General features: G+C 46.5%; 2 protein-coding genes and 1 pseudogene across 3 annotated transcripts; 1 reads left to right on the top strand and 2 right to left on the bottom strand.

Moving 5' to 3' along the window:
* LOC138242338 (zinc finger protein 850-like) overlaps nt 1-26,586 on the top strand; it is a 1,462,105-nt pseudogene that overhangs the window by 345,788 nt on the left and 1,089,731 nt on the right.
* On the bottom strand, nt 1,555-7,243 carry LOC102694523 (trichohyalin-like). Its single transcript, XM_069198920.1, has 5 exons — nt 6,999-7,243; nt 5,657-5,760; nt 4,327-4,506; nt 2,786-4,277; nt 1,555-1,636 (listed from the first exon to the last, which is right to left on the bottom strand). The coding sequence occupies exons 1-4, from the start codon at nt 7,241-7,243 to the stop codon at nt 3,028-3,030; spliced, it is 1,779 nt and encodes a 592-aa protein (XP_069055021.1). The 3' UTR covers nt 1,555-1,636; nt 2,786-3,027.
* Nucleotides 16,949-21,763, bottom strand: LOC138242354 (uncharacterized). Of its 2 annotated transcripts, XM_069197854.1 has the most exons (9): nt 21,739-21,763; nt 20,671-20,856; nt 20,261-20,353; nt 19,427-19,507; nt 18,895-19,260; nt 18,478-18,648; nt 18,143-18,373; nt 17,647-17,981; nt 16,949-17,511 (listed from the first exon to the last, which is right to left on the bottom strand). In XM_069197854.1, the coding sequence occupies exons 8-9, from the start codon at nt 17,920-17,922 to the stop codon at nt 17,170-17,172; spliced, it is 618 nt and encodes a 205-aa protein (XP_069053955.1). In that variant the 5' UTR covers nt 17,923-17,981; nt 18,143-18,373; nt 18,478-18,648; nt 18,895-19,260; nt 19,427-19,507; nt 20,261-20,353; nt 20,671-20,856; nt 21,739-21,763; the 3' UTR covers nt 16,949-17,169. The 2 variants fall into 2 exon arrangements, 1 of the variants encoding a protein (XP_069053955.1); XR_011191512.1 differs by lacking the exon at nt 19,427-19,507.

The following is a 26,586-nucleotide window of genomic DNA, read 5'->3' as shown; positions in this document are numbered from 1 at the left end:
AGCACATGTAGAGCAGCGTGTGATGATTTGTACTATGAAAGACCAAGAGCTCAAAGTGACGTCTGCATTTACCGTTTAGACTTTTCATCTCGGGTGCACTTTTAGAAAGTAAAGATAGAGCAGTTGTGTTGAATCACGCTATGACAGTCGTCAGCAGAGTGGCGCAGCAGAAGCGTGCTGGGTCCATAACCCAGAAGTTGATAGTTTGAAACCATCTTCTGCTATGTGACTGCGACAAGACTGAAGTCATGCTTATTGGTACCCCTCATCAACTTCGTAAAGCCAGGACTATAATCCTATCTGTAGATGGCTCTCTACTTGAGCTTCAATCAAAATTGAAAAACCTTGGGGTTATATTCGATTCTGGCTTAACATTTGACCCACATATTCAGCATACTGTCAAAAACATATTTTTTTCACCTTAGAAATATCGCAAGACTACGCCCTATGCTATCATTAACTGTGGCTGAAAAACTGATCAACATATTTGTATTCTCTCGAATTGACTACTGCAATGCTCTACTCGCTGGGGTATCTAAATCTACTCTGAACAAACTGCAGTATGTCCAAAATTCAGCAGCCAGAATCCTGACCAGGTCTAGTGCAAGTGTTCACATTACTCCTATCCTGGAGTCCTTGCACTGGCTTCCGGTCAAATTCCGTGTAGATTTTAAAATCCTCATGCTCACCTATAAGGCTCTACTCGCCCTACTCCCCACCTAGCAACCTCCGCTCTTCAAATTCTGCCCTCCTTACTGTTCCACAAGCCCGCCTACATTGTATGGGTGATGGGGCCTTCTCCTGTTTTGCCCCCAAGCTCTGGAACTCTTCGCCCAAGGATATCAGAGAGTCACCTTCTCTAAACTCCTTCAAATCCAGACTCAAAACCTTATTCTTCAGAAAAGCTTTTACTTAACTGATACCATTCTCCACCCCTCTGCTCTACTTAGTACCACCTTCCACGGTCTCCTTTATTGTTATTGTTGTATTGTTGTAATTGTAATTGTGTCTTATCTTGTGTATTCTTCTTATTTATTGTTGTATTTTTATTTATTGTTATTGTCATCCTGTAAAGCGTTTTGCGAAGCCACCTTTAAAGGTGCTATATAAAATAAAGTTTATGATTATATTATTATTATATATATTTTACTTTTTTATATCAACAGTATCCCAGTTAATTTTTTAGCCTCGAAAAGATGTTCAGACACATTAATAATAATAATAATAATAATAATAATAATAATAATAATAATAATAATTGCTTACACTTATATAGTGCTTTTCTGGACATTCCACTCAAAGCTCTTTACAGGTAATGGGGTCTCCCCTCCACCAGGACCAATGTGCAGCATCCACCTGGTGGAATCCTTTCCCTGATCCTGCTGGTGGAACTCAAGAGATCCAGGGATCCAGTCACTGTCTGGGATCTTTGCCCATCAGTCAAACACACAAAATCACAGGTAATAATAATAATAATAATAATAATAATAATAATAATAATAATTGCTTACACTTATATAGTGCTTTTCTGGACATTCCACTCAAAGCTCTTTACAGGTAATGGGGTCTCCCCTCCACCAGGACCAATGTACAGCATCCACCTGGTGGAATCCTTTCCCTGATCCTGCTGGTGGAACTCAAGAGATCCAGGGATCCAGTCACTGTCTGGGATCTTTGCCCATCAGTCAAACACACAAAATCACAGGTAATAATAATAATAATAAAAAACTTTATTTTATATAGTGCCTTTTAAGGTGGCTTCTCAAAGCTCTTTACAGAATGACAACAACAATAAATAAGAAGAATACACAAGATAAAACACAATTACAATATATAGAGGAGACCATGGATGGTGGTACTAAGAAAAGCAGAGTGGTGAAGAATGGAACCAGTTAAGTAAAGGCTTTTCTAAAGAAGAGGGTTTTGAGTCTGGATTCGAAGGAGTTTAGAGAAGGTGGCTCTCTGATATCCTTGGGGAGAGAGTTCCAGAGCTTGGGGGCATAACAGGAGAAGGCCCTGTCACCCATCAAGTGAAGATGGGCTTGGAGGACAGTTAGGAGACCAGAATTAGAAGAGTGAAGGTTGTGAGGTGGGGAGTAGGGTGATAATAGTTCAGACAGGTACTGAGGTGCCAAGCCATGCAGAGCCTTATACAATAGGTGAGCATGAGGATTTTAAAGTCCACACAGAATTTGACAGGAAGCCAGTGCAGGGACTCCAGGATAAGAGTAATGGGATCATTTGCACTAGACCTGGTCAGGATTCTGGCTGCTGAATTTTGGACATACTGCAGTTTGTTCGAATCACCCCAAGGTTTTTCAATTTAAACTAATAATTTAGACTTTAATAAAGAACTGGGGTGCTGTTCAGGGCAGCCACAATACAGAGAGAACAGGAAAGAAAGCACACCCCAAAATTACAGAGGTGCTGTCTGGAGAAAAGCCCTGTGAGCAACAGAGTCAACTGAACACACACTCTACACTGCAAAATATATCTTTAATAAACTGTTAGCATTTCAGCAGCAGAGTCTTCATCAGGACAAACACACTTGCTTTATTAAGAATCATTACAGACAGCAGTTCCCCACCATGCTCATCCTTGTGAAGGAAGAAGACACTGGATGAACCACAACTGAATATAAACATCTGAGTATCAATATTGCTGTTACACCTATATACATATATACTGTTATATAAGTAAGTGCAATAAGAATTATATACATACATCATATATCATATACAAAAAAGATAAAAATACAACATTAATTTTAAATTACTTTTCATACCATTGGAAACTAACGGCAGGTTTTCAGTGAGTCAGATCTCTTACAAGGAAGAGATCAGTGTTTCAGTGGAAAGTCCTCCCTCTGTGTCCAGGAAGTATCCATTCTTCCTCTCCTGCTGGGAAGGACTGTGTGGATCAGCGACTGACCTGCGGCAGTCTGTCTGTATCTCTCTGTCACTCAAATAACTCTGCCTGAGCTCCTCCATCTCTATTCTGTATCTTTCTACAGTCTCTTTCAACTCCTCAGTCTCTCTGCTGTATTTCTCTACTGTCTGAGGGCTGTGTGTGTTCTTGTGTGTCTGCGGGCTGTGTGCTCTTGGGTGTCTGCAGGCTGTGTGTGCTCTTGGGTGTCTGCGGGCTGTGTGTGCTCCTGTGTGTCTGCGGGCTGTGTGTGTTCTTGTGTGTCTGTGGACTGTGTGTGTCTGCTGATTGTGTCTGCGGGCTGTGTGTGCTCTTGTGTGTCTGTGGGCTGTGTGTGTCTGCGGGGTGTGTTTGCTCAAATGTGTGAGTCTGTGCTGCTCTGGTTTCTCCTCCCAGTAAAGCTCCTATCTGAGCTCCTGCTGCAGCTCCTATCACTGTTCCTGCTGCTGCTCCAGTTGGGCCCCTCAAGGCTCCTGCTAGGGCACCTATTGCTGCCCCCAGTTCTGCTCCCAGTATCACTGCTCTTGTGCTGAGGTGCTGCTGCACCAGGTCCAGGGGTCTCTCTGCCTCCTCTCTGGCCTTTTCCTCATAGTGCTGCCTGAGCTCCTCCATCTCCCTCCTGTGTATCTCCTGTCTCTCTCTCCTCTCCCTCTCCTGCTCCTCTCTTACTCTCTTCATCTCTCTCTGCAGCCTCTCTCTCTCCCCTCTCTCTCTCCTCAGCTCCTCCTCCAGCGCTCTCCTCCTCCCCTCATCCCTCTCCTCCCTCAGCTTCACCTCCAGCTCTGCTATCGGCTCCTCCAGCGCTCTGATCTTGTCCTCTCGTGTCTGGATCTCCTCCTCCATCCTGCGGAGGTAGTTCTGCAGCTCCTTCTGGTGCTTCTCCCTCAGTCTCTCCTCCTCCCTCTGTTTGCTCTCCTCTCTGTCCCTCAGGATCTGCAGTTGCCTCTGTCTGATCTGGGACTCGGCCTCCTGGTACATCTCAGTGCTGTAGTAGCTGCCCTTGTTTCCTGCTACCAGCTCCTCTATCTTCTCCAGCAGCTCTGTGACCTGAGTGCTGCCCCTGTCCTTGTTGTTGAGGGTGTGATACCTGTTCCCACACTTCTCCAGCTGCCACTGGAGCTCCCTGCTGCCTGTGTGCACAGACTCCTCCAGCGTCCTGCTGGTCAGATCATCAGCGTGGGTGAACAGGACCATGGTGTGTTCCAGGGCCCTCTCCATGAATATCTCCAGGACTGTCTCCAGTGTCCTCCTCTCCTCCCCTGTGGATCGGCCCAGCGGGGTCACCAGGAGGAAGGCGTGGGGCCCCGGGGCAGACAGGTTAACACAGAGCCCCACATCCCGTCTCCTGTCATCTTCAGACAGTCCAGTGTGGAGCCAGTCTGAAGTGTCCACCACAGTCACCTGTCTCCCTGACACGTGTCCTCTCCTCTTTCGGCTCTCCTGTGACCACGGAGCTGCTGGATTCAGAGGGAAACTCCTCTGAGCCCAGGATGGTATTTCCTGCTGCGCTCTTCCCAGCACCAGTCCTGCCCAGCAGCACAAGTCTCAGCTCAGAGCGGCGGGGCTGGAGTCTGGGTCTCACTGCAACAGGAGGAGAGACAGGAGCATCGGGGAGGATACACATGAGAGGAGAACAAGCTTTCCACAGATAACAGGAGACCAATTTGCTCAAAAGTCAAAACTTAAAAGTCATTATGAAAGAAACTTAAAGACGTAAACATCTGGGAATTAGTCTTGGGCATCATGATAACTACAAAGTTTTACCTGATGCTCATGATTTTCATTCATGTCAGAATTTTTTTCCAGTGACTCAAATTCCATCTTAAAAATCTGTGTTCATTTACTGGCCTTCAAATAACAGCAGTCATGCTGTAGTACTATACTATTACAGGGGCAGAGTGTAGAAGGACGTTAATTGAAAAAGGAGAGATAATCTCTTCAATCCAGTTAAGAACAGCACTCTAGGAGAGTGTGCAGTCCAGTGCAATCATCCTGTTGGTATTTCACTCTGAAACTGATCACACCCAGAGTCAGAGTCCACCGTGTCTTTACTTCAGAGGATGAGAAGAGAGAAACAGGCTTAATGCTTCTCAGCACCTGTCAGCACCTGGAATAAACTCAACCTCATGTTCCTGGTACCACATTCCCACTGCTAGGCTGAGCTGCTGTTATTATCTTCCTCATTGTTGGTGTCTCTTGGTCAGGAACTGTCCCTTCAACCTTGAGACCTGTAGTCTTGACCACTTTGTTAAAAAGCAGAATTCAGACTCCAGGCAGTTCTGTAATTCTCCATCTCACCCTGTTTGACACAGATTCTACAACAGGCTGCTGCTGTTCACTCACAGACTCACTGATCTGCAGACAAGCTGTGATGAGTCTTTTAGACTGATGTACAGAAACAGCTCTTGTCTGGGGTTCTAATGATCTGCTGATGTGCTCTTTCCCCCATTCCTGTCCTGCTGGACTTCAGAGCTGCCTTTGACACTAACAGACCAACTGAGGAGGCCATCGCCACTGCTCTACACACTACCCTCTTACACCTAGACGAGAGAAACGTATTTGAGAATGTTGTTGACAACAGCTCAGCATTCAACACCATCGTACCCTCAAGGCTCATCACCAAGCTCCAGGACCTAGGACTAAGCTCCCCTCTCTGCAATTGGATCCTGGACTTTCTGACAGGCCGACCGCAGGTGGTGAGAGTCGGCACAAGTACATCCTCCATCCTGACCCTGAACATCGGCGTCCCCCAGGGCTGCGTAATCAGCCCTCTCCTCTACTCCCTGTTCACCCATGACTGTGTCGCCAGGAACAAAACAAACTCCATCATCAAGTCTGCAGACGATACAACGATCATCAGCTTGACCACAAACGGTGATGAGTCCGCCTACAGGGAGGAGGTAGAAATGCTGACAGCAGCGTGTCAGGACAACAGCCTCTCTCTGAACACCAGCAGAACTTAGGAGCTGATCGTGGACTACAGGAAGCATCGAGGAACAGACCATGCACCCATTCACATCAGCGGGTCCGCTGTGGTCCACATTTTCAAATTCCTAGGTGTCAACATCACAGGCGACCTGACCTGGACCCACCTAACCATTCCCGTAGACAAGACAGCGCCTGTTCTTTCTCCCCAGACTGAAGAAGTTCAGCATGCCGTCACACATCCTGACCAGCTTCTACAGGAGCACCACTGAGAGCATCCAAACCGGCTGCACCACTGCGTGGTGTGGTAACTGCTCCACCCACAAGCTCAAGGTCCTCCAGAGGGTGGTGAAACTGGCTCAGAACACTACCAGCTGCACTACTGAAGACAGAGGATATCTACTCTGTTAGATGCCTCAAGTAGGCCATGTCCATCCTCAGGGACCCCAGTCACCCTAAACACAACTTGCTCTCTCTACTACCATCTGGAAAACCATACTGAAGTATCAGACCAAGAACACCAGGTGTCAGAACAACCTCTTCCCCCAGGCAGTAAGACTGCTGAGCAGCCAACCACAGCAGACACCTGCAGTTACCTCCTTGAACTGACAGGGGGCACTGGCACTCTCAGGATACCTATGAAGAGCACTAAATACCTCCTACCCTGTACCCTACTACTGTCAGGACACCTAAATACCTCCTATCCTTGTGTTACTTCTTCACAATCTGTGAATTGCAATTGTGTCATTTGTTGTATCCTAATGTTAACCCCTGTCTATCCCTCTTAACGAGCCTTTAACCAGCTCGCGGACAAAGCATTTCAATGCCGACAACACCGCTGTGTGCTGTACTGTTCGTGCATTGATCTATAAACCTTGATTGATTTTTGGTCAGACAGTTTAAAGGACAGATTACAGAGATTGAGCTGCTGTGTGATGGGTTAAATCTAATCTCCCTGATAGAAAACAGTTTAATTAAAGCACAGAGGATTTAAACAGATACAGATCTGTGTGCCACTGTGTTAGTCATACAGTACAGAGTGGAGCACAGTATTATTTGAATTCCTAATAGGACACAAGATGGTTGAATCTCTCAGTTGATGACCAGTAAGATCAGTGAATCAGTAATACAGCATCAATCACACTCACTGGTCGGAGGGATGTCTATACTGTTCCTCCTCTTGACAGGCAGGCTGGGCTCCTCTGTCTTTCTCCAGCTCCTCTTCCTTCAGTGTTTTTCTCATCTTCTCCTTCAGCTCCTCTTCTCTTCTCCACTCCTCCTCCAACCTCTGTCTGAGCTCATCTTCTCTCTCTCTCTCCCTTCTTTCATACTTCTGTCTCAGCTCCTCTGTCTCTCCTCCAACCTCTGACTCAGCTCTTCTGTCTCTCTCCATGTCTCTCCTCCTCCCTCTGTCTCAGCTCCTCTGTCTCTCTCTGTCTCTCCTCCAACCTCTGTCTCAGCTCATCTATCTTTCTCTGTCTCTCCTCATCCTTTTGTTTAATATATATTTTCTAGTTCAGTGTTTATTTCTTTGATGTGAGTAGTGAAGTACAGCCCATAGTTTCCTGCCACCAAGTCCTTTATCTTCTTCAGCAGCTCTGTGAACGGAGTGTGGTCGCCCCTGTTCTTGTTGATGAGAACATGATACCTCTTTCCCACATTTCTACAACAGCCACTGGAGATCCTTCCCTTCTCTCTCAATGTGCCACTCAATGGTTGTAAGTCTCAGTGTGTCCCCCCAGGTGAACAGCACTATTGTGTGTCTCCAGACTCTCTCACTGAGAAGCTCCAGTTGTTCCTCCAATAATCTCCTGTCTCACTCTGTGAACGATGAGGTCACAGGAGTGACCAGGAGGAGGGCGTGGGGTCCTGGGGGACACAGAGACACACTGCGCACAACCTCCTGTCTGACATGCTGTGGATCAGTCCTTATTATCCATGGAAAAGAGGAGTAGCCTGGAGTGTTAACCACAGTGATCTGCCTCCCAGCTACTTCACCCTGTCTCTTCACACACTTCTCAGTTCTTCTCTCAGTGTCAAACATCTCTCTGAACAGGATGGTGTTTCCTGCTGAGCTCTTCTCAGACCATCTCTCCCCCAGCAGCACGATCCTGATCTCTGAGAGACTGTGTGGTGCCTCATGGGAATCAGCCTGTCCCTCCCCTGTCAGAGAGAAAGATCACAGATTATTTACATTATAAAGTTCTTATCACAGATATTTTCACTATTCATCCCATTTAAAATTTACGATAAAAACTTTTCTATATCTTTTCTATTGTCCCTGCCCTGTGAGAGAGGAAGAACACAGATTATTGAGATTATATTTCTGTGTATTCTCTGTAGTACACAAAATGCTCTGTTAATGTTAATGTTAATCAAACTGTATTCTTACAACATTCTTATTCTGTATTCTTACAATTTATATAAGATATGTATTTTATTTTTAACTGTTCTCTCAATAGTACATGTTTATTTTTCATAAGGATTTTTTTCTTAGAATAATTTAACCTCACTGAAAGGTTAGATTTCTCTCATCTGATAAACAACAAAGACATTTTTTCCATCGCCTTCCTTGTTCATCTTTACCAAGGGCATCAATAATTCTGGAGGGCACTGTAGAGTCCTACTAAAACTCTGAGTGTCCAATGGCAATTCAGACACATATGGTACTCCTGTATGTAATATGAACCTTTATACCACCTTATTTTAAAGATACATAAAAAATGTCAAATCATTCAGTCCATCCTGATTCTTCAGTAGTGAGTCTAAAATGTCACATTTCATAAAGAAATGTTTGGGACTCAACCACCTGGCTGGGAAACCTGTGTGTTGTATAGTTTCAACACTTAGGGATGTCAGATCGCTTAAAAACTATCTAATGTGTTCCACACTGAAGAGAATTAGCATGATGTTAGTTTAAAAACAGTAAAACTGACAAGCTGAAAGAACAGAGTCTCTTTTCTCTGAAGGGAGTGTCCCACACTGACAGGCTGAAGGAACTGAGTCTCTTTAGTCTGAAGGGAGTGTCCAACAGTGACAGGCTGAAGGAACTGAGTCTCCTTAGTCTGAAGGGAGTGTCCCACAGTGACAGGCTTAAGGAACTGAGTCTCTTTAGTCTGAAGGGAGTGTCCCACAGTGACAGGCTGAAGGAACTGAGTCTCTTCAGTCTGAAGGGAGTGTCCCACACTGACAGGCTGGAAGCACTGAGTCTCCTTAGTCCGAAGGAAGTGTCCCACACTGAGAGGCTGAAGGAACTGAGTCTCTTTAGTCCGAAGGGAGTGTCCCATACTGACAGGCTGGAAGCACCGAGTCTCCTTAGTCTGAAGGGAGAGTCCCACACTGAGAGGCTGAAGGAACTGAGTCTCTTTAGTCTGAATGGAGTGTTCCACACTGAGAGGCTGAAGAAACTGAGTCTCTTTAGTCTGAAGGGAGTGTCCCACACTGACAGGCTGAAGGAACTGAGTCTCTTCAGTCTGAAGGGAGTGTCCCACACTGAGAGGCTGGAGGAACTGAGTCTCTTCAGTCTGATGGGAGTGTCCCACACTGACAGGCTGTTGGAACAGAGTCTCTTTAGTCTAAAGGGAGTGTCCCACAGTGACAGGCTGAAGGAACTGAGTCTCTTTGGTTCGAAGGGATTGTCCTACACTGACAGGGTGAAGATAGTGAACCTCATATATACAAAATATTCAACATCCTCAGAGACAGTTAGTCATCATTAAAGACCAGTTAGATATTGACATCTCAGAGTTCCTCAGAACTAACATTGAAACCTAAAGCAACACTAATACTTAAAATCAGGTTTGGGAGGCTCTACTGTACAAGGAGGGGCGTGAGAGAGGGGAACAAGCCGATACCCTGGCTTCTCTCCAGACACAGCTTGATGAGCTCCTCCAGTCAGCACAGGAGAAACAGCTGCATGAGAACCTGGAATCATTACTAATTATGGGCCAAATAAATTCCTCTCTTGTTAATCTGTACTGCTTCCTTTCTGGTATTATCAACTGTACAATAAACACGGCCTCTGAGCAACAAACAGGAAATTATTCTATTTGAGCGTGTCTGAGCATCATGAATACTAATAGTGTGAATCCAATACCATCAGCAAACAGTCAGGTTTTACATCAATCATTTTTGCCTGAAATAAACACTTTATTAAAATATTTAGTACAGTTCAGACAGCTTGAGTTTACAGTATCGATCTCTGATCTCTTGACAGGAGAAAGTGAAAGTAAATCAGCTCCTGTCGTCTCCTAGTTCAGACCCTGACACTTTAGGGAGTACAGACTGAAACCCCACTAAACAACACCCCTGACCAGCAGTCAGGACACTGGGGTCCACACCCTACTCTCACACACAGTGTCCCGGGACCTGTACTGACCAGCAGTCAGGACTCTGGGGTCCACACCCCTACTCTCACACACAGTGTCCATTGGGGTCCACACCCCTACTCTTTTACACAGTGTCCTGGATCTGTACTGACCAGGACACTGGGGTCCACACCCCAGTCTCACACACAGTGTCCTGGATCTGTACTGACCAGCAGTTGGGACACTGGGGTCCACACCCCACTCTCACACACAGTGTCCTGGATCTGTACTGACCAGCAGTTGGGACACTGGGGTCCACACCCCTACTCTCACACACAGTGTCCTGGATCTGTACTGACCAGCAGTCGGGACACTGGGGTCCACACCCCTACTGTCACACACAGTGTCCTGGGATCTTTACTGACCAGCAGTCAGGACTTTTTTATATTTATACATACTGTGTGCTTGTCGTTGTCAACACCCCTTCTCTTACAGTGTTTTTTCTGTGGATTGTAACCTTTCTTATGTTCAGACAAAGAGATGTTGACTTTTATGTTTTATATTGCAGTGCTTGCTGAGCACTGGCCAGGCTGTAAAGTGCCAGTGTATTCACCCCCCTTGGACTTTTTCACATTTTATTGTTACAGCATGAAACCATGATGTATTTATCTGATATTTTTTTCCACTCATCAAACAGAGAAGGTTTCAGCAGACAAGGTAGCTTGTAGTACACACAGTCACAGCTGCCTGTGCATTACTGTGTAAAATACCCCTCTCCTGGTTAGGAAAAAAAATATATTCAATAAATTAAATTCGAATTTTAAAAATCAGCGTAGAGTTAACCTTCAAGAAACTATAAAAGAGAAAAAAAAACACAAGTGTTTAAACTTCAAGCTCAGCTGTAAGTCACCTTATAAATCACATGTATATTGATCATATGTCACAAATCGCACCCACGCATGCAAGCGCTACCGCATTCCCACGAGCTTTTCCCTTCCCAAACATGCACGCACCAACCTCTCTTCTATTTCAACCCTCACCAGACCCCTATTCATTGCTCACGATTGAGATCTTCTCCCTGAGCTCTGCACCTAGTGCTATTTTGCTTAATCTATTGTTTGACTCCTGGATCTTGACCCTGCCTTCCCTCTTGACAACGTCTTCGGCTCCCGACTTAGTACAGACGCCCTAACTACTCTTTCCTGGATATTGGACCCTGCCTTGCTTCCTCGACGACGTCTCCGCCTCCCGATTCTGTACCGACAGTTCTACAACACCTTCAAGGTTCCTGAACCCTGCCTGCTTCCTCGACTACGCCTTCGCCTCCCGATTCAGTACCGATGCTCCAACTATGCCTACCCATATTTTGGACTCAGCTAGCTTCCCCGACTACACGTTCGCCTATCGATTCTAAACCTAAGATCCCCTACCGAAGAGCCCCGCATAGGATCCCTATCCTCCGCAGTCAGTCCATCCTTGACAGAATCGTGAGCCCAAAGATGGACCCCGCGGGCTCATTTAATCCCCTGGCTCTCCTGTCCCAGCACTCCCAGGCACTGGATCAGCTCACTGCCACCTTCCAACATCTCACTAACCTGGTCTCCAGTTCCCCCCCTCAGCCACTCGCTTCCCAACCTCCCACTCGTGACTAATCCCACTCAGCCCCCAGTTCCAGTCACCTCCTCCTGTCCCCTGCCTCCTCCCACACCGGACCAATTCGACAGTACGCCGAATATGTGCCAGGCTTATCTGACGCAATGCTGGATGGCTTTTAACCTTCTTCCGGATTGTTTTCGACTGACCGCGAACGCGCTGCCTTTATAGTGGTCTACCTTTCTGGCCGGGCGATTATGTGGGCTGCAGGCCTTCTCGCCAGGAATGCCCCAGAAACCTCGGACTTTGCATAGTTCCAGGCAGCTCTGACGGCCACCTTCGAACAGGTTGAGTCTTCTTACTTTGCCGCCTCGCGTCTGTCCTTGTCGCAGGGTACTCGTCCCCTCCAGGAATATGTGATGGACTTTCGGGTCTTGGCCTCTCAGCTCGCTTGGAACCCAGAAGCCCTCATCCATCAGTTCCATGGGGGACTCTCCGAGGAACTTAAGGATCACCTGGCCCTCCTCCCTTACCACACGCTGACTCTGGAGAGTTTTGTTTTCCTTGGCCACCAAGATCGATGTCCGCCTACAGCAACGTAGGACCGAACGCCTCCTGCTCCATTCTGCTTCCAGCCACACCACTCCCGGTTCCACTCCTGCTGCACCTTTTCACGCCCTCCTCATCTAGTCTTTCTCTGGAGGAACGCAACCGCCGACTTTCAGAGGGGCGCTGCCTCTATTGTGGGGCTTCCGACCACCTCCGAGCCTCCTGTCCGGTGTGACCCTTCGTTTTGTCTGTCCCCCTCCAAAGGTCAGTATCCTTTCTCTCAACCCTTCTGCCTCTGGACTGTCCTGCTGGGCTTTTCTGGGAATTTCTTTTTGCTTTCGCTGACTCAGGTGCAGCGGGAAACTTTTTAGATTATGGACTCGCTGCCTCCTTGAAGATTCCCTTACTGCCCGTCTCCCCTCCCATCTGCATTCAGTCCATCGATGGTTCCTCCCTCTCTCCAGGATTGGTGGAGTGGCAGACCATCCCCATCTCCCTGCGTATTGGTGCCACCCACCTGGAACGTATTCAGCTTCTCCTCCTCCACTCTCCTTCACTCCCACTTATTCTTGGTTTCCCTTGGCTACAGTTCGTCTTTTTAGAATTTTATGAATGACATCTTCTGGGACATCATTCACCAGTACACGCTCGTCTATTTGGATGATAATTTAATTTATTCCAGTAGCCTTCAGGAGCATGTCATTCATGTCAGGGAGGTCCTAACTCGTCTCATAAAGAACAGCCTCTATGCCAAGCTGGAAAAATGCACTTTCCATGTTTCCACTGTTCAATTTCTCGGTTATGTCATCCCTCCTCTGGGCATCGAGATGGACCCCTCCAAGACGGCTGCCATTATGGACTGGCCAACTCCCAGGAACTTGAAGCAGGTTCAATGCTTTCTTGGATTTTCTGGCTTTTACCGTCGTTTCATTCAGGACTTCAGCTCCGTTGCCGCTCCCATCTCCACCCTCACACATAAGGGTCCGACTCTGGGCAAGTGGACCAATGAGGCTGATCGTGCCTTCCTACGTTTGAAACACCTCTTCACCACGGCTCCCCTCCTTTGACATCCTGATCCCTTGCTGCCCTTCGTCCTGGAGGTTGATGCCTCTGCCCATGGTGTTGGAGCTGTCCTGTCTCAGCGAAACAGGGCTAGTACTACTCTCCACCCCTGTGCCTTCTTCTCCAGGCGCCTCTCCCTGGCTGAGGTTAACTACGATGTGGGAGACAGAGCTCCTGGCCATCAAGCTTGCTCTGGAAGAATGGAGGCATTGGGTGGAGGGAGCTCAACATCCATTCACAATTCTCACTGACCACAACAACCTGTACTTTGTCCAGTCTGCTCGGCCCCTTAATTTTCTCCAGGCCAGATGGTCCCTATTTTTTGCCCATTTTTCCTTTTTCATGACATATACCCCCAGTTCTAAGAATATCAAGGGGGACGCCCTCTCACTTCTATTTGACCCACCGGAGCTCGAACTCCCTCCTGAACCCATCATCCCCTCTCACCAGATCATCGCTGCCGTCTGTCCCAACATCGAGCACCTCATCCGAAATGCCCTCAAGGACCACACCCTCGTGCCCTTCTGACAAGCTGTTTGTGACTGATCAGGTTTGCTCCGCTGTTCTCCAGTGGGCTCACGACTCTCAGGTCATGCGGGACATCCTGGCGTCCGCCGAACTCTGGAACTTGTTTCTGGGGACTTCTGGTGGCCCTCCCTAAGGGCTGATGTCTCGGATTACGTAAGAGCTTGCCCCACCTGCACTCATATTAAAACACCCCATCACCAAAAGGCTGGTCTTCTCCAACCCCTTCCAGTACCCGCACGGCCATGGTCTCATATTTCTGTGGACTTCCTCACGGACCTTCGCAGGAGCCAGGGCAACACGGTTATTATGGTCGTCATTGACAGGTCTCCAAGGCGGCTTATTTCGTTCCCTGCCACTCCCTGCCTTCTGCCCAACAAATGGCCAACCTGTTTGTACAGCAGGTTGTTCATCTTCACGGGATACACGGGATTGAGGACATTGTTTCTGATCGAGGTCCGCAGTTTGTCTCTCGCTGCCGAGTATGCTCAAAACGCCCTGTACTCTTCCGCCACTGGCATGTCTCCCTTTCTATGCTCCCTGGGTTATCAACCTTCGCTCCTCCGGAAGCTGGTTTCTGACACGGACCTTCCCTCGATCCAATTATATATCTCTTCCTTAAAGAAGCTTTGGAAAACGGCCCAGCGCGCCCTCCTAAAAGCCTCACACCGCTATAAGACCTTCGTGGATCGGCACAGAAGGCCTTTTCCCAGACATAGCAGAAGGCAATTTGTCTGGCTCTCAACACGCAACATCTCTCTCCATCAACCCTCCCGCAAGCTGGGGCCCAGATTTATTGGTCCCTTCCGGGTAATTTCCCAGATCACTCCAGTCACCTTCCACCTGGCTCTCCCCCCCACCCTTTGCATTCACCCCACCTTTCATGTTTCCATTCTCAAGTCCTACCACAGGTCACCCCTCTCCAGGCCGCAACCTCATCCACCTCCACCTCATTCCATCGCTGGATCCACCTCCTATACAGTCAATTAGATCCTCAAATGTCGTTGGTATAGGGGTTCAAGACAATTTCTGGTCGACTGGCTCGGCTATGGTCCTGAGCAGAGAACCTGGGTCTCTGAACGGGACATCCTGGACAAGACCCTTATCTCGGACTTTCTTCACTCCCGTGCTCCTCCTCTATCTATGGCATCCGGAGCTGCCCCTGAGATGGGGGGTACTGTCACAAATCACTCTCACGCAGGCAAGCGCTCCCGAATTCCCACGAGCTCTCCCCATACCAAACGTGCATGCATCAATCAGTCCTCTATTTAAACCCTCACCAGACGCCCTGTCAGCGCTCACGAATTGAGATTCTCTCACTGAGCTTTGTTTTGACCAACTCCTTCGCTATTGTACTGTTTCTCCCCTTGACCTAGACACTGGTGTTCTTCGACTACGCCTTTGCCTCCCGATTTCGTACCTTCGCCTCTACAGTGCTCTCTTGGATCCTGACCCAAGCCTGTTTCCTCGATTACGCCTTTGCCTTCTGATTCAACGGCAACGCCTCTTCAAGGCCTTCCCGGATTATGATCCCTTCCTGTTTCCTCTTTTACGCCTACGCCTTCTGATTCTACATCGACGGTTCTACACGCCTACCTGGATTTTGGACTTCGCTATTACTCTGACTATCCCTTTGTCTAGCACTTATCCTTCCTAAAAGCACCGCATAGGAACCCGATCCTCGGCAGTCAATCCTTCCGTGACATTACCAAGAGGCTGCTCTTCTCCTCCTTCAATCTCTTCTTCTCTTTCTCCACTTCCCATCTCCTCTTCTCCACCTGCTGCTTCATCTGTTCCTTCTCCTTTTCCAAGATTTTCCTCCTCTTTTTCAAAACTCTCCTCCATTTCATCTCCTCCTTTTCCATGATTTTCCTCCTCTTCTCCTCCTGCTTCATCTGTTTCTTTTTCTCCTTTTACACAATTTTCCCCCTCTTCTCCTCCGGCTTCATCTGTTTCTTCTCCTGTTTTTCCAAGATTCCCCTCTTCTTCTCCTCCTCTCCATCTTCTCCTTCAATTGTTTCTTCTCTTGCTTCTCCAAAACTCTCATCCTTTCCTCCTCCTCCTTCATCTGTTTCTTTTTCCCCACTCCTTCTCCTCTTGCTTGTTTCTTCTCCTGCTTCTCCAACAGTTTCCTCCCTCCTTCTCTTCCTTTGCTTGTTTCCTCTCCTCCTCTTCCCAAACTCTCCTCCTTTGCTCATTTCTTATTCTCCTCCTTCAGCTGCTGTCTGAGTCCAAGGTTGTACTCCCTATTTACTCACGACTGCACAGCAAGACACAGCAATAACCGCATCATCGAGTTTGCCGATGACACCACTATAATAGGACTGATCAGTGATGATGACGAGTCCACTTACAGGGATGAAGTTGTACAGCTGCTTAGGTGGTGTCATAGCAATAAACTGGACTTGAACATAAAGAAAACGAAAGAGCTAATAGTGGACTTTCGGAGACACAGGCCACACACTCACAGCCCACTCAGTATTGATGGAACGGAAGTGGAAACAGTCACCAGCTTTAGGTTTTTGGGAATTCACATCTCTAAAGATCTAACCTGGACTGTGAACACTGACTCTATCATGAAGAAGGCTCAGCAGCGCCTTTATTTCTTGAGGTGCCTCAAGCGATGGGGGATGCCAATACATGTGTTGGTGAACTTCTACCGCTGCACTATCGAGAGCGTCCTCACCAACGGGATCACCGTGTGGTATGGCAACACCTCTTCGCGAGAAAGAAAGGCACTGCAGAGAATGGTCAATATGGCCCAGAAGATCATTGGCTGCGGTCTCGCCGAGATTAAACAGCTCTATGAGGACCGCTGCCGTGGTAGAATTCTGGCCATCACAGAGGACAGTCACCACCCAGGGCATGAGCTCTTCACCCCACTGCCCTCAGGCAAGAGATATAAGAGCATACGGACACTTACCACTAGATTCTTCAATAGCTTCTATCCACAAGCAGTGAGACTGGCGAACACATTTAGCCATCCCCTTCGGACCACACCTACACCATCACCATCTACCTCTTTATGATTTCTTATCTATTGCACATCTCCAGTCATTGTTTACACGTCTGTATTGTTTACATTCAAACTGTCTACATGTTTACTTGCACATTGTCTATTGTTTGTTTGTACATTGTCTTGATGCACTGTTTGCACTTTGTTTTGTTTTACACTTGTTTTACAATCGAGAGACTTTCTGTAAGTAAGAATTCCACTGTACCAGCATCGGTTACATATGGCAATAAAGTTCAAGTTCAAGTTCAAGTTCAAGTTCAAGCTGCTTCATCCTCTCCTCCTCCATTCCTCCTTCTCCTTCTGCTTCCTCTCCTCCTCCTGCTGCAGGCTTTTCACCAGCCCCTGAGCGTAGGCCTTCCACCTCTTCTGCTCCTTCTTCTCCCATCTCACCTTGTGGTTATGCTGCTCCCTCCTGTTCTCCTCTGTCTCCCTGGAGCATCTCCTCTCCTCCTTGTCCATGGTCCTCCTCATCTCATCTGCTGCCTTGGAGCGTCTCCTCTCCTGCTTCTCCTCAGTCTTCCTCCTCTGTTCCTTCTCCTTCTCCTGTCTCCTTTTCTCTTTCTCCAGCACCTTCCTCCAGTCCTCCTCCTCCTTCTCCTGTCTCCTCTCCTAGAATTAGTGTTAAAACAGATACACTGACTGGACACTACAGTACATTAACACTGCACTGAGAGAGAGAGAGAGAGAGAGAGAGTTTAATACAGACTCACTGACTGAACACTACAGTAAAAGTTCCCTCCTCACCTCTCCTAGAATCTCAAGAGCTACAGGGTCCTCTAGGTGTCTCAGCACCTGTGTTCTGACTTTCAGCAACTCTGGAGGCTTGTCTTCAGGGCTCAGACATTCCTGACTCTCCTGCTTCCTCTGCCTCTTCTTCCTCTTCTTAGTCTTCTGCACCCCAGCCTTCTCCTGGGAGGTGATGGGAGGGAGGTGAGGGAGGGGTCTGGGGACAGGCAGCTGGCTGGACAGTGGGGCAATGACCTGTAGTGGGTCAGCGTCAGGATTGGAAAAGGTAGACATGTTGTCCTCTTCATCTTTTTCAGGGCTGACTTGGAAAGCACAACTCTTCGACCTGGACACTGAAGACAGACACAGGACTTTGCTGCTGGGGTCAGTTCTTGACTTCTAATTCTTAATATACCCTCACTATATGCACTGTGACTGTAATAAGGTACAGGTGAGTCTGTACTGTGTGTCCAGTTGACTCTACACAAGGACAGAGGTTCTGTTCACTTCTCACCTGTTTCTGAATCTCAGGAGCTCTGAAGTTCCTCGAAGGAGAGGGCTCTTCTGGGTGTTGATGGGGGCGGCATGGAGCAGTCGGCAGGGAGTTTAGTGAGCTGAGCAGGGTCACAGGTGATCGAAGAGGGAGGGCCCAGGGGCACCAAGGTCCAGGAGAGGGAGGGATCGACAGCTTGTTTTCTTCGACAGCCTCGCCCACCTGGATCATGCGTCTCTTGGGCTGTGGAGACTGAAGACACACAGAAGACCTTTCTGTTCCTGCTAAATCCCACAGCAGGTCAGACTGTCCTAAGACTACTACAAAGAGAAAAAATAAACCTGCTTTTCACAGACCTCGGCCACAGCGTCTCCAAGGTACCTCTGCAGGATGAGGTCAACATCGACATTGGCTGCAACCTGGTGGAAGCACTTGTCCACCTCGGAGCAGTCACACCTGACCTTTGTGTTTTCGAAGTAGGACTTCAGTGTCTCCTTGTAGTCATGCTGCTTCATGATTCCTGTGCTCTGGAAGGGAAAATCCTGGGAATAAGGGGAGGGAGAAACAGGCAAGATGTCCTGTATATATAACAGCAAGCTGGAGTCCCAGCCCAGCTCCTGTCTCTCTCCCCTTGGATCTGGAAGATTTTCTCGGGACCAGGTTGAGTGGGGTGACACAGGTATCTTGGAAAGTTGAGGGGGACAGGAGAATCCTCCCAGACCCTGTGTACTGCAGTGCGAGCTGGACAAGGGGGAGGGGTTTCAGGGACTCACCAACCCCACTAAGCAGCCTCCAATCCAAACTCGGCAAGGACCTCATCTTACAGCTCCAGGTAGTCAAGCTGGATGGAGGACATCGTGTTCTGAGCCCTGGGCCGCACCCGGCTCTCCTCCACCTAGAGCAGCCCCTCCAGCTCAACCCGCAGGTCCTCACTGAGCCGCCACAGGGCAGCTGGGGCCGGGCTGGGGTGAGTGGGCGTGCCAGCAGGTAGGTGAGGGGGTGCTCTAGAGGGTACACATGAGGGAGTATTGGTATGTCCAAGGAGGAGGTCAATGGCCTGTCCCTCTGTCCCTCTCCGGGCACTTCGAGCTGTACCATGGCTGGGTCTTGGCCTCCTGCCTGGTGATTTGTTGGCTGGCCTGAGGGGACAGGGGCACAGAGACGGCATGAGGAGGACAGAGAGAAAACTGAGAGTGTCTTCTCTAGGAGGACAAGGCCCTGCCTCTTGTCTCCCAGCAATCACAGTCCCCTGCTGTGAGCAAACGTTTGACAGATGTCACAGCCACATCAGGCTCACAGACTCACAGCTCTCAGCATCCTGAGGGGCGACAAAGGGGGAGTCTGCTCCCTCTTCCTCCGACAGTCTGCAATTGTCTCCTTAATGATCTGTAGGAGGAGAGATACTGTCCCATCAGATGACAGCAGCAGACCTGACCCAACCCCACCTCCCCTTTCACACACACCCACACACAGGCATGACTGTGTCACCTTCATCATCACCTCCACCACCACAATCTCTACTATCTTTATCAAGATCATCTTCATCACCATTCTAATAAATGATCAACTTCACCATCTTTATTACCGTATCCTTCTTCATCATGTCCACCATCATCATCAAAAGCTTTTTCATCAAGACAATCATCATCTAGACCACCTTCATTATCTTCACTATCATCTGTATCACTATCATCATCCTGAGCAGAACACACTGGTTGTCTTACTCTGGAAGATTCTTTGCTCAGAACCTCAGCGTATCGGTGGCCCCTCTTTGACCTTTCAGGGTCACAGCTGTCTCTGTTGAGACCTGTCAGCAAGTTGACTGCTTTAGTCTCACCAGTAGAAGCCAACCAAGTTTATGTGTGTTGGGACAGGCTTTTTCTTAGTCAAACAGTATTAAACACAGTAGTAAAACAGCATTTAAAACTGAGCAGGACAGCAGGAGGCACTTCTTTACATAGAATGGTGTGGGGGTGTGGAAGAAGCAGTCTAGTCATGTTGTTGAAGCAGATTCCCTGGTTTATCTCAAGAGACAGCTGGATGAGACCCTACAGTCAGGACAGGAGGCACTACTGTACATAGAGGGTGGTGGGGGAGTGGAACAAGCTACCCAACCATGTCATTGAAGCCAATACTCACATTTCTTTGGGATCTGCCCCAGGCATCGGTGTGAAGCCCCTCTCCCTGCTTGTCCTTTCCTCTCTTGTCTTGAGTGAGTCTCTCCCGGCGGTGCTGGGGAGGATAAAACAGAGTTACCAGCCAGGCACACAAACACACCTTCATCATCATCATCATGGGCCAAGATGACCCTAAACTGTCAGACACACTTCTGTTACAGTCAATGGCTGGACCAGACTCACAAGCACACACACCACACAGACACACACTCCCACACACAAACACACACACACAGACGCACATACTGTCATGTAGAGTCTTCTCTTCCCCAAGAGAGGATGGCAGAGCCCTGCTACTGCAATGGGTTTTAATTTTAGGAGGAGGAGGATTAGGAAGAAGCACAATATGAACTAGAACAGCAGTGGACTCACAGCTTTCTGGGTCTGGGGCCTGACTCTTGAACCTGTCTCCAGTATCTGGTGGGTCTGGACATCTTCTCTGTTCACCTCTGTTGACATCTCAGCATCCATCATCCAGGTGGATGCTGCACATTGGTGGTGTTGGAGGGGAGACCCCATTACCTGTAAAGCGCTTTGAGTGGAGTGTCCAGAAAAGCGCTATATAAGTGTAAGCAATTATTATTATTATTATTATTATTATTATTATTATTATTATTATTATTATTATCTGTGGACAGGACAGTTCTGTTAGACAAACGAGTTCGACCAGACTTCACTCTCACAGTCAATCAATCAATCATTTTTTTTCTTATAATGTGCCATTTAATCCAGACCATCATAGCACTTTACAAAACATGCCTAGATAATAGGGTATAAATGTGTAATACTGTAGTTTCTGAATTAACTGCTTGGATTATCCAACTATCACTGTTGTTACTGCTACTGCTATTACTTCGACCATGACTTCAAATTCTTAAACTAATTCTGATACTAATACTCTTGCTAGTACTACTGCTGTCATTATTTGCAATAGTGATAAAAACAGAGCACTCACAGCTCTGTGGACATTGGTCTGGACTCTACACCCACAAACTCACACACATTATCACACACTGACAGACACACACCCACACAAATTAACACAGAGACACTATACACATTCACAGGTACCACACACACTCACAGACACACACATAGTCACTACAAATACTTACAGACACACCCAAATACTCACAGACACACACCCACACACTAACACTGTTAATACACTAATAATAATACACTATAACTAACACTAACACAAATGCCACTAACATTACAACAGTAACACTATCACTAAGACTTACACTATCGTCATCACCACTAAAACTGACACAAACTACTACTACACTACTAATACTATTAATAACAGTAATGCTATCACTAAAACTAACATGACGACTAGTGTAAATACTCTAACAGTAACTCTATAATTATCACTAATATTAATATAAATACTAGCATTAAAAAATCAGTAGCGCTATCATCATTAATACTCACATGAACACTGGCATTAATATTAAAACTACAAGTTGTACTCACACTAATATTAACATGAATACACTAGCATTAGTACTAGTTTGATTTGTAAACAGTGGAAAAATACATTTAAACTGTTGCCTACACAAATTTATCAACTTGGAATATACTTTTCTAGCTCTAGGATACAATTCCTAATTGATCGATACAGGCTGTATTGACTGTTTTCTAGATTTTTAAAACAGGGTCAAGAAAAGAATCAGTACTCACCAATCGGTGAAGTTAATCGATTATTCAGCTGAATTAATTGGTTGTCGATAGATAAGTGATCAATAACTCTCCGTGCGCTCCAGCGGTCTCGCTCTCTGATCCCGGCGCTCTGGCTGGTGTCTGTGACGTCACAGCGCTCTTTCTGACAGAGCAGAGCGCGTCTCCGCTGGAGGAGACTCCTGTCCGGAGCCCGGGGGGCTTTTCTTACAGATATAACATCTCCAAAAAAAAAAAAAACCGGGCTGTGAAGAGAAGCGATTCATAAAAGTTGGAGAACGACAGCGACAGACAGGAATTAAATTCATTAAACAAAAAAAATAGTTTACTTTACAGACTAATGCGTTGTATAGCGTACTCCCGTAGAGCAGAAGAGAAATAGCACAAGTCCCTGTAATAAGCGCTTTTAAGCGTTTTCACGAATATCCACAGAATAGAAGCAAGGAGGATTAGACTCCTGATCCCGGAGGTAGAAGTGCATCTCCTGGTTTTATTTCCACTCAAGCACTCAGTTACTCAACCTATTTGATGATTTAATTATCTATATAACTGTTATCAGACTCTGTTCAACTGTATATTTATAAGACTCTCCGTGAGAGACGTGTGGGAGACGCTGTATCCCAGGGCTGGTGTGGAATCACACACAGACAGGTCTTCTGTGTGATCTGTGTGAGTCCCACTGCTCAGAGGTACAGACTGGTCAACTGGTCACTATTGTAGACACGACCATTGGTCTGCTGCTGCTGAGAATCATAATACACTGATCAGAGTATCAATACTGATGTTCATTACATAAGTAATAATAATTGCATATTGCTCAATTGTGAGTCAGAACATTTCTGACAGATGTTTGGAGGTTGAATTAATTAAGTAATAATAAGTACAAAATATTTACAATAATTACATAATCAGACTGCTGTTCAATTATTTGTCAAAACGTTTCTAAAATATGTTTGGAGGCTGACTTACAGTAAAGACAATCAGTCAGGGCAGTAATACTGAAGGGCTGTAGGTCCAGGAAAGGGTTAATAGAAGCTTCTTGCTTCTGACCTGGAACAGAGCCCACAGCTGCCAGATCAGTGACCCCTGAGCCCAGTTCACAGAGAGGAGAACCAGGAGCTCTGCTCTGTCTCTAAGAGACTGTGAGGAAGGAGAAAAGGGGTATATGTGACCTGAGTCCAGGCTGTTCTGTCTGATATTATTCATGTAGCAGCACTGATTGTCTGAATATCCTCTGGTTCTGTGTGTTCAGAATAAAGAGAAGGATGGAGATGAGCTTCTGTTTCTTCTGGAAAGAGGAGTTTGGGTAATGTACTGAGGGACCCAGAGCTCTGTGTGTGAGTCTGAGCTGTGAAGCTGACTGAGAAGAGTTTTTTTTTATTCTGCTTCTGATAATTTTTTTTTGTTTGCCAAGTGATGTTACATCCCCTTCAGATACTCTGCACAGATTGTCAGAGTGAGAGAAGAGGAGAGAGAGATGGAGAGATAAGAGCACACACAGCAAGAGAGACAGGAAGGTGGAGAGAGAAGAGAAGGAGCAGGAAGACAGTGCAGGTGTTCAACCACACTGTGACCACAGGAGACAGGAGGCTTTCCTCAGCTGCTGAGGAGCTCAGTGTTCATGGCCACTCAGGCTCAGAGGATCTGGCAGCAGTCAGGTCTGAGAGCTTCTCCTCATACTGACACTGGAGCTCTGAGAGTCACCTTCCTTTTTGACAGGAACAGACCCTCCTGTTCAGCCCTGAGAGACACTATGATTATTATGTTTGATTATGTTTCTTTATTAGCCCTATACAATTTCTTGCATTAGGAATTCGTCTTTTCGCATACCCCAGCTTTTCTCCATGGAGACACAGACACACAGACAGGGAGAGAAGCTTGGGGTCAGAGCGCAGGGTCTACCATTGTACGGCGCCCCTGGAGCAGTTAGGGTTAAGGGCCTTGCTCAGGGGACAACGGAGTAGGATTCCTCTGCTGGCCGCGGGATTTGAACCGGCAACCTTCCAGTCACAGGCGCAGATCCTTAGCCACAGAGAGAGAGCTGTGTAGGGAGAGGACCTGCCACCCTGTTCAGCACTGGAGCTGTGAACACATGACTCCTTTTGTGTCTCCCTATACAGCACTAGATCTCTTAACAGTGGGCTCTCCTGTCTCTGTACATCATCACACTCACACCCACAGCCTCACAGTAGAGCCTGGCTTCTTGTCCTGGAAGAGCGCAAAGTTCAGACTCACTGCAGAGTCTGACCTGAGGCTCCAGTAAAGCTCTGCCTTATATCACTGCTGATGGGCTGTATTAAGAAGGACTGTTTATTTTTAATTCATCATATTGTTGCTTTTTCAAATTTGAAACTGACTCCTGCTCTGCTGCTCCTAATGCTGCAGTTATTACGGTGAAGTTGTAACACAGGAGCTCTGCTATATTGAACAGGAGATTTTTTTTAATACAGCATAACTACTAATACCTTTAATAATAATAAGAAGGAGAAGGTGAGCTGTGTCCTCACTCTGTTCAGCCTGGGGGTGTATCAGCTCCACTGTATTTTTAGATAGTCTTAGTCTCACAGTCAGCTCCACACAGAGAGACATTGGGGCCACAGCTGGAGGGGCTGGAACATCTGTGTGGACTGGAGCTGCACAGGGACAGACTCAGGGTCTGAGGGACTCTACTGGAAGAGCTGCTGTCCAAGGCTCAGTACAGAGGGGACAGTCACTGCTGGGCTTTTCAGATCTCTGCTCACAGCCACAGGACGGGCAGTTCGTATAGCTTGTCTCTGTATTCCTGTGCTAACTGAGTGACCTTTTTACCACCTTGAGGACTACTGTCTGGAGATACAACAACCTCTTTGTGACTCACAGCTGGACACCAGTCACTGGACACTGCCTGATGCAGACAGGAAGACATACAGGACTGTATTCAGGACACCAGTCACTGGACACTGCCTGACACTTGCATGCAAATTTTATTTAGCTTTTGTATTGAACGTAATTGATTAACTTAATAATTATTTAAAGTTACATAACTTATCTAAATCGTCAGAGAGCTGTGACATTAATTTTTATCTGATTTCTTCCTGCCCCTGCAGCACCTGCAGCCCTGCTGTCTGTATCTGTGAGTTTCCACCAGTGAGACACAGAGCTGCTCCTGTCTCTCCTCTCCTCCGCACTGCTGGGAGTGTCTTCAGGGAGAGGAAACAGTGATGTGTCTCTGATATATATGGAGAAGACTGAAAGGGCCCTGTGTGATTGGCCATCCCGCCTGTGTGAGAGGTTCCTGCTGTCAGTCTGAAAAGGCAGTGCTGGGTGTGATTGGCGGGGCGGGGGGCTGTGTTGTTACTGGGGGTCTGGGGTGCGGAGCAGCAGCTCAGTTGCCCTGTGGTCTCAGGGTGAAGACAGGGGCCTCAGCTGCGCTCTGTCCTGATGACAATGGAGAGCTGCCTGTCCATCTTCTCTCTCGCTGTCCTGGTGCTGCACAGCTCAGCCAGTAAGTGACCAGTTTTCTCCTGTACAGACAGACAGACAGACAACAACTGGAATTAAATTAATTAGATGTTTTATGTAAATGGAGCAATAAGTGGGTTGAACAATTTTTGAATTTTTATTTAACATTCAGCTTTGTGGGTATTCATCAAAAATATTATAACCATATTTTATCTTGTTCTGTAAGTAAGGAAATATAATTAGTTGCGTCTAAATATAATTAGTTGCTTTTAATTTTTATTGGATTTTTTAAAAATATTCTTAAGATTTCTAAACATTATATAACAATAATGTTATAGATGGATAGAGCAGAAGCTGGCCATTATCACCCTCTATTGATAATTTGTGAAAACATGGAGCGTATAAAATCTTTAAAAAGTTATTTAACTTTCTTGTTACTGTAATAATAAACTTTATATATAAGTGATAATTTGAGTGATATGCTGTGACATGTGAAAAAAACTTCATTTACTCGAAAACAAAAAAAGTGTGAGCAATAAAAAATGTTTCTAGAATAATATCATATTATACAGGATGATTCAGAAATACCCTGGGTTGTTTATTGTTTTATTGTGTTCAATTCTGACTCCTCTGTATTGTCTTATTACAGGCTGGTGCATTAATAGAGATACACGTGTTTTTAAATAGTGAATTATTATTGAGACTGATATTAAATTATTACAGACTGATGTATTAATAGATATACAGTAAATGTGTTGTCACCACCTAAAGTGTTTATGCTAGAGAATTAAGACTGGAGTTTTAATGCTGCCATTATATCTTTGGTGTATTCAGACAGTCCAGGTTTCTATCGTTAAGTGTGATATTCAGTTGCTGTGAAAACAAGTAGTTCCTCTAGGCATTATAAGAATATGTGTTCCAATATGATAGGAAGTTATGAATGTGAATTCTTCATTTTAAAGACATACAATTTCATTTTGAAAATGTAAAACATTTTCAGTCATAGGACAATTAGCTCTTGTATTTTACAGTGTGAAAATAAAATTGATATAAGTATTACCTTGTTCATTTAGACCAGGTTTGCTTGTTTTCACATGGAAAAGGACAGGCTGATAAAGGTTACATTCTTTATTGCTTTATAAGCTACAAAATGAAAAACAT

This window comes from Lepisosteus oculatus, chromosome 14 (genome assembly GCF_040954835.1).
Source record: "Lepisosteus oculatus isolate fLepOcu1 chromosome 14, fLepOcu1.hap2, whole genome shotgun sequence".
NCBI classification, from domain to species: domain Eukaryota; kingdom Metazoa; phylum Chordata; class Actinopteri; order Semionotiformes; family Lepisosteidae; genus Lepisosteus; species Lepisosteus oculatus.
Note: the sequence above shows the minus strand (reverse complement) of the source record. Positions and strands in the feature narration are given on the sequence as shown.

What these genes read in the sequence shown, in the direction of transcription:
- LOC102694523 (XM_069198920.1), bottom strand. Translation starts at nt 7,243, where the DNA reads ATGGAGAGAGACAGAAGAGCTGAGTCAGAGGTTGGAGGAGAGACAGAG. An exon ending in TATAGACATCCCTCCGACCA is followed by an intron (nt 5,761 to 6,998) that starts GTGAGTGTGATT and finishes TATCGTCTGCAG; the next exon opens with ACTTGATGATGGAGTTTGTT. An exon ending in GACACGTGTCAGGGAGACAG is followed by an intron (nt 4,278 to 4,326) that starts GTGACTGTGGTG and finishes GACTGTCTGAAG; the next exon opens with ATGACAGGAGACGGGATGTG.
- LOC138242354 (XM_069197854.1), bottom strand. Translation starts at nt 17,922, where the DNA reads ATGTCTACCTTTTCCAATCCTGACGCTGACCCACTACAGGTCATTGCC. An exon ending in CTCTTGAGATTCTAGGAGAG is followed by an intron (nt 17,512 to 17,646) that starts GTGAGGAGGGAA and finishes CACTAATTCTAG; the next exon opens with GAGAGGAGACAGGAGAAGGA.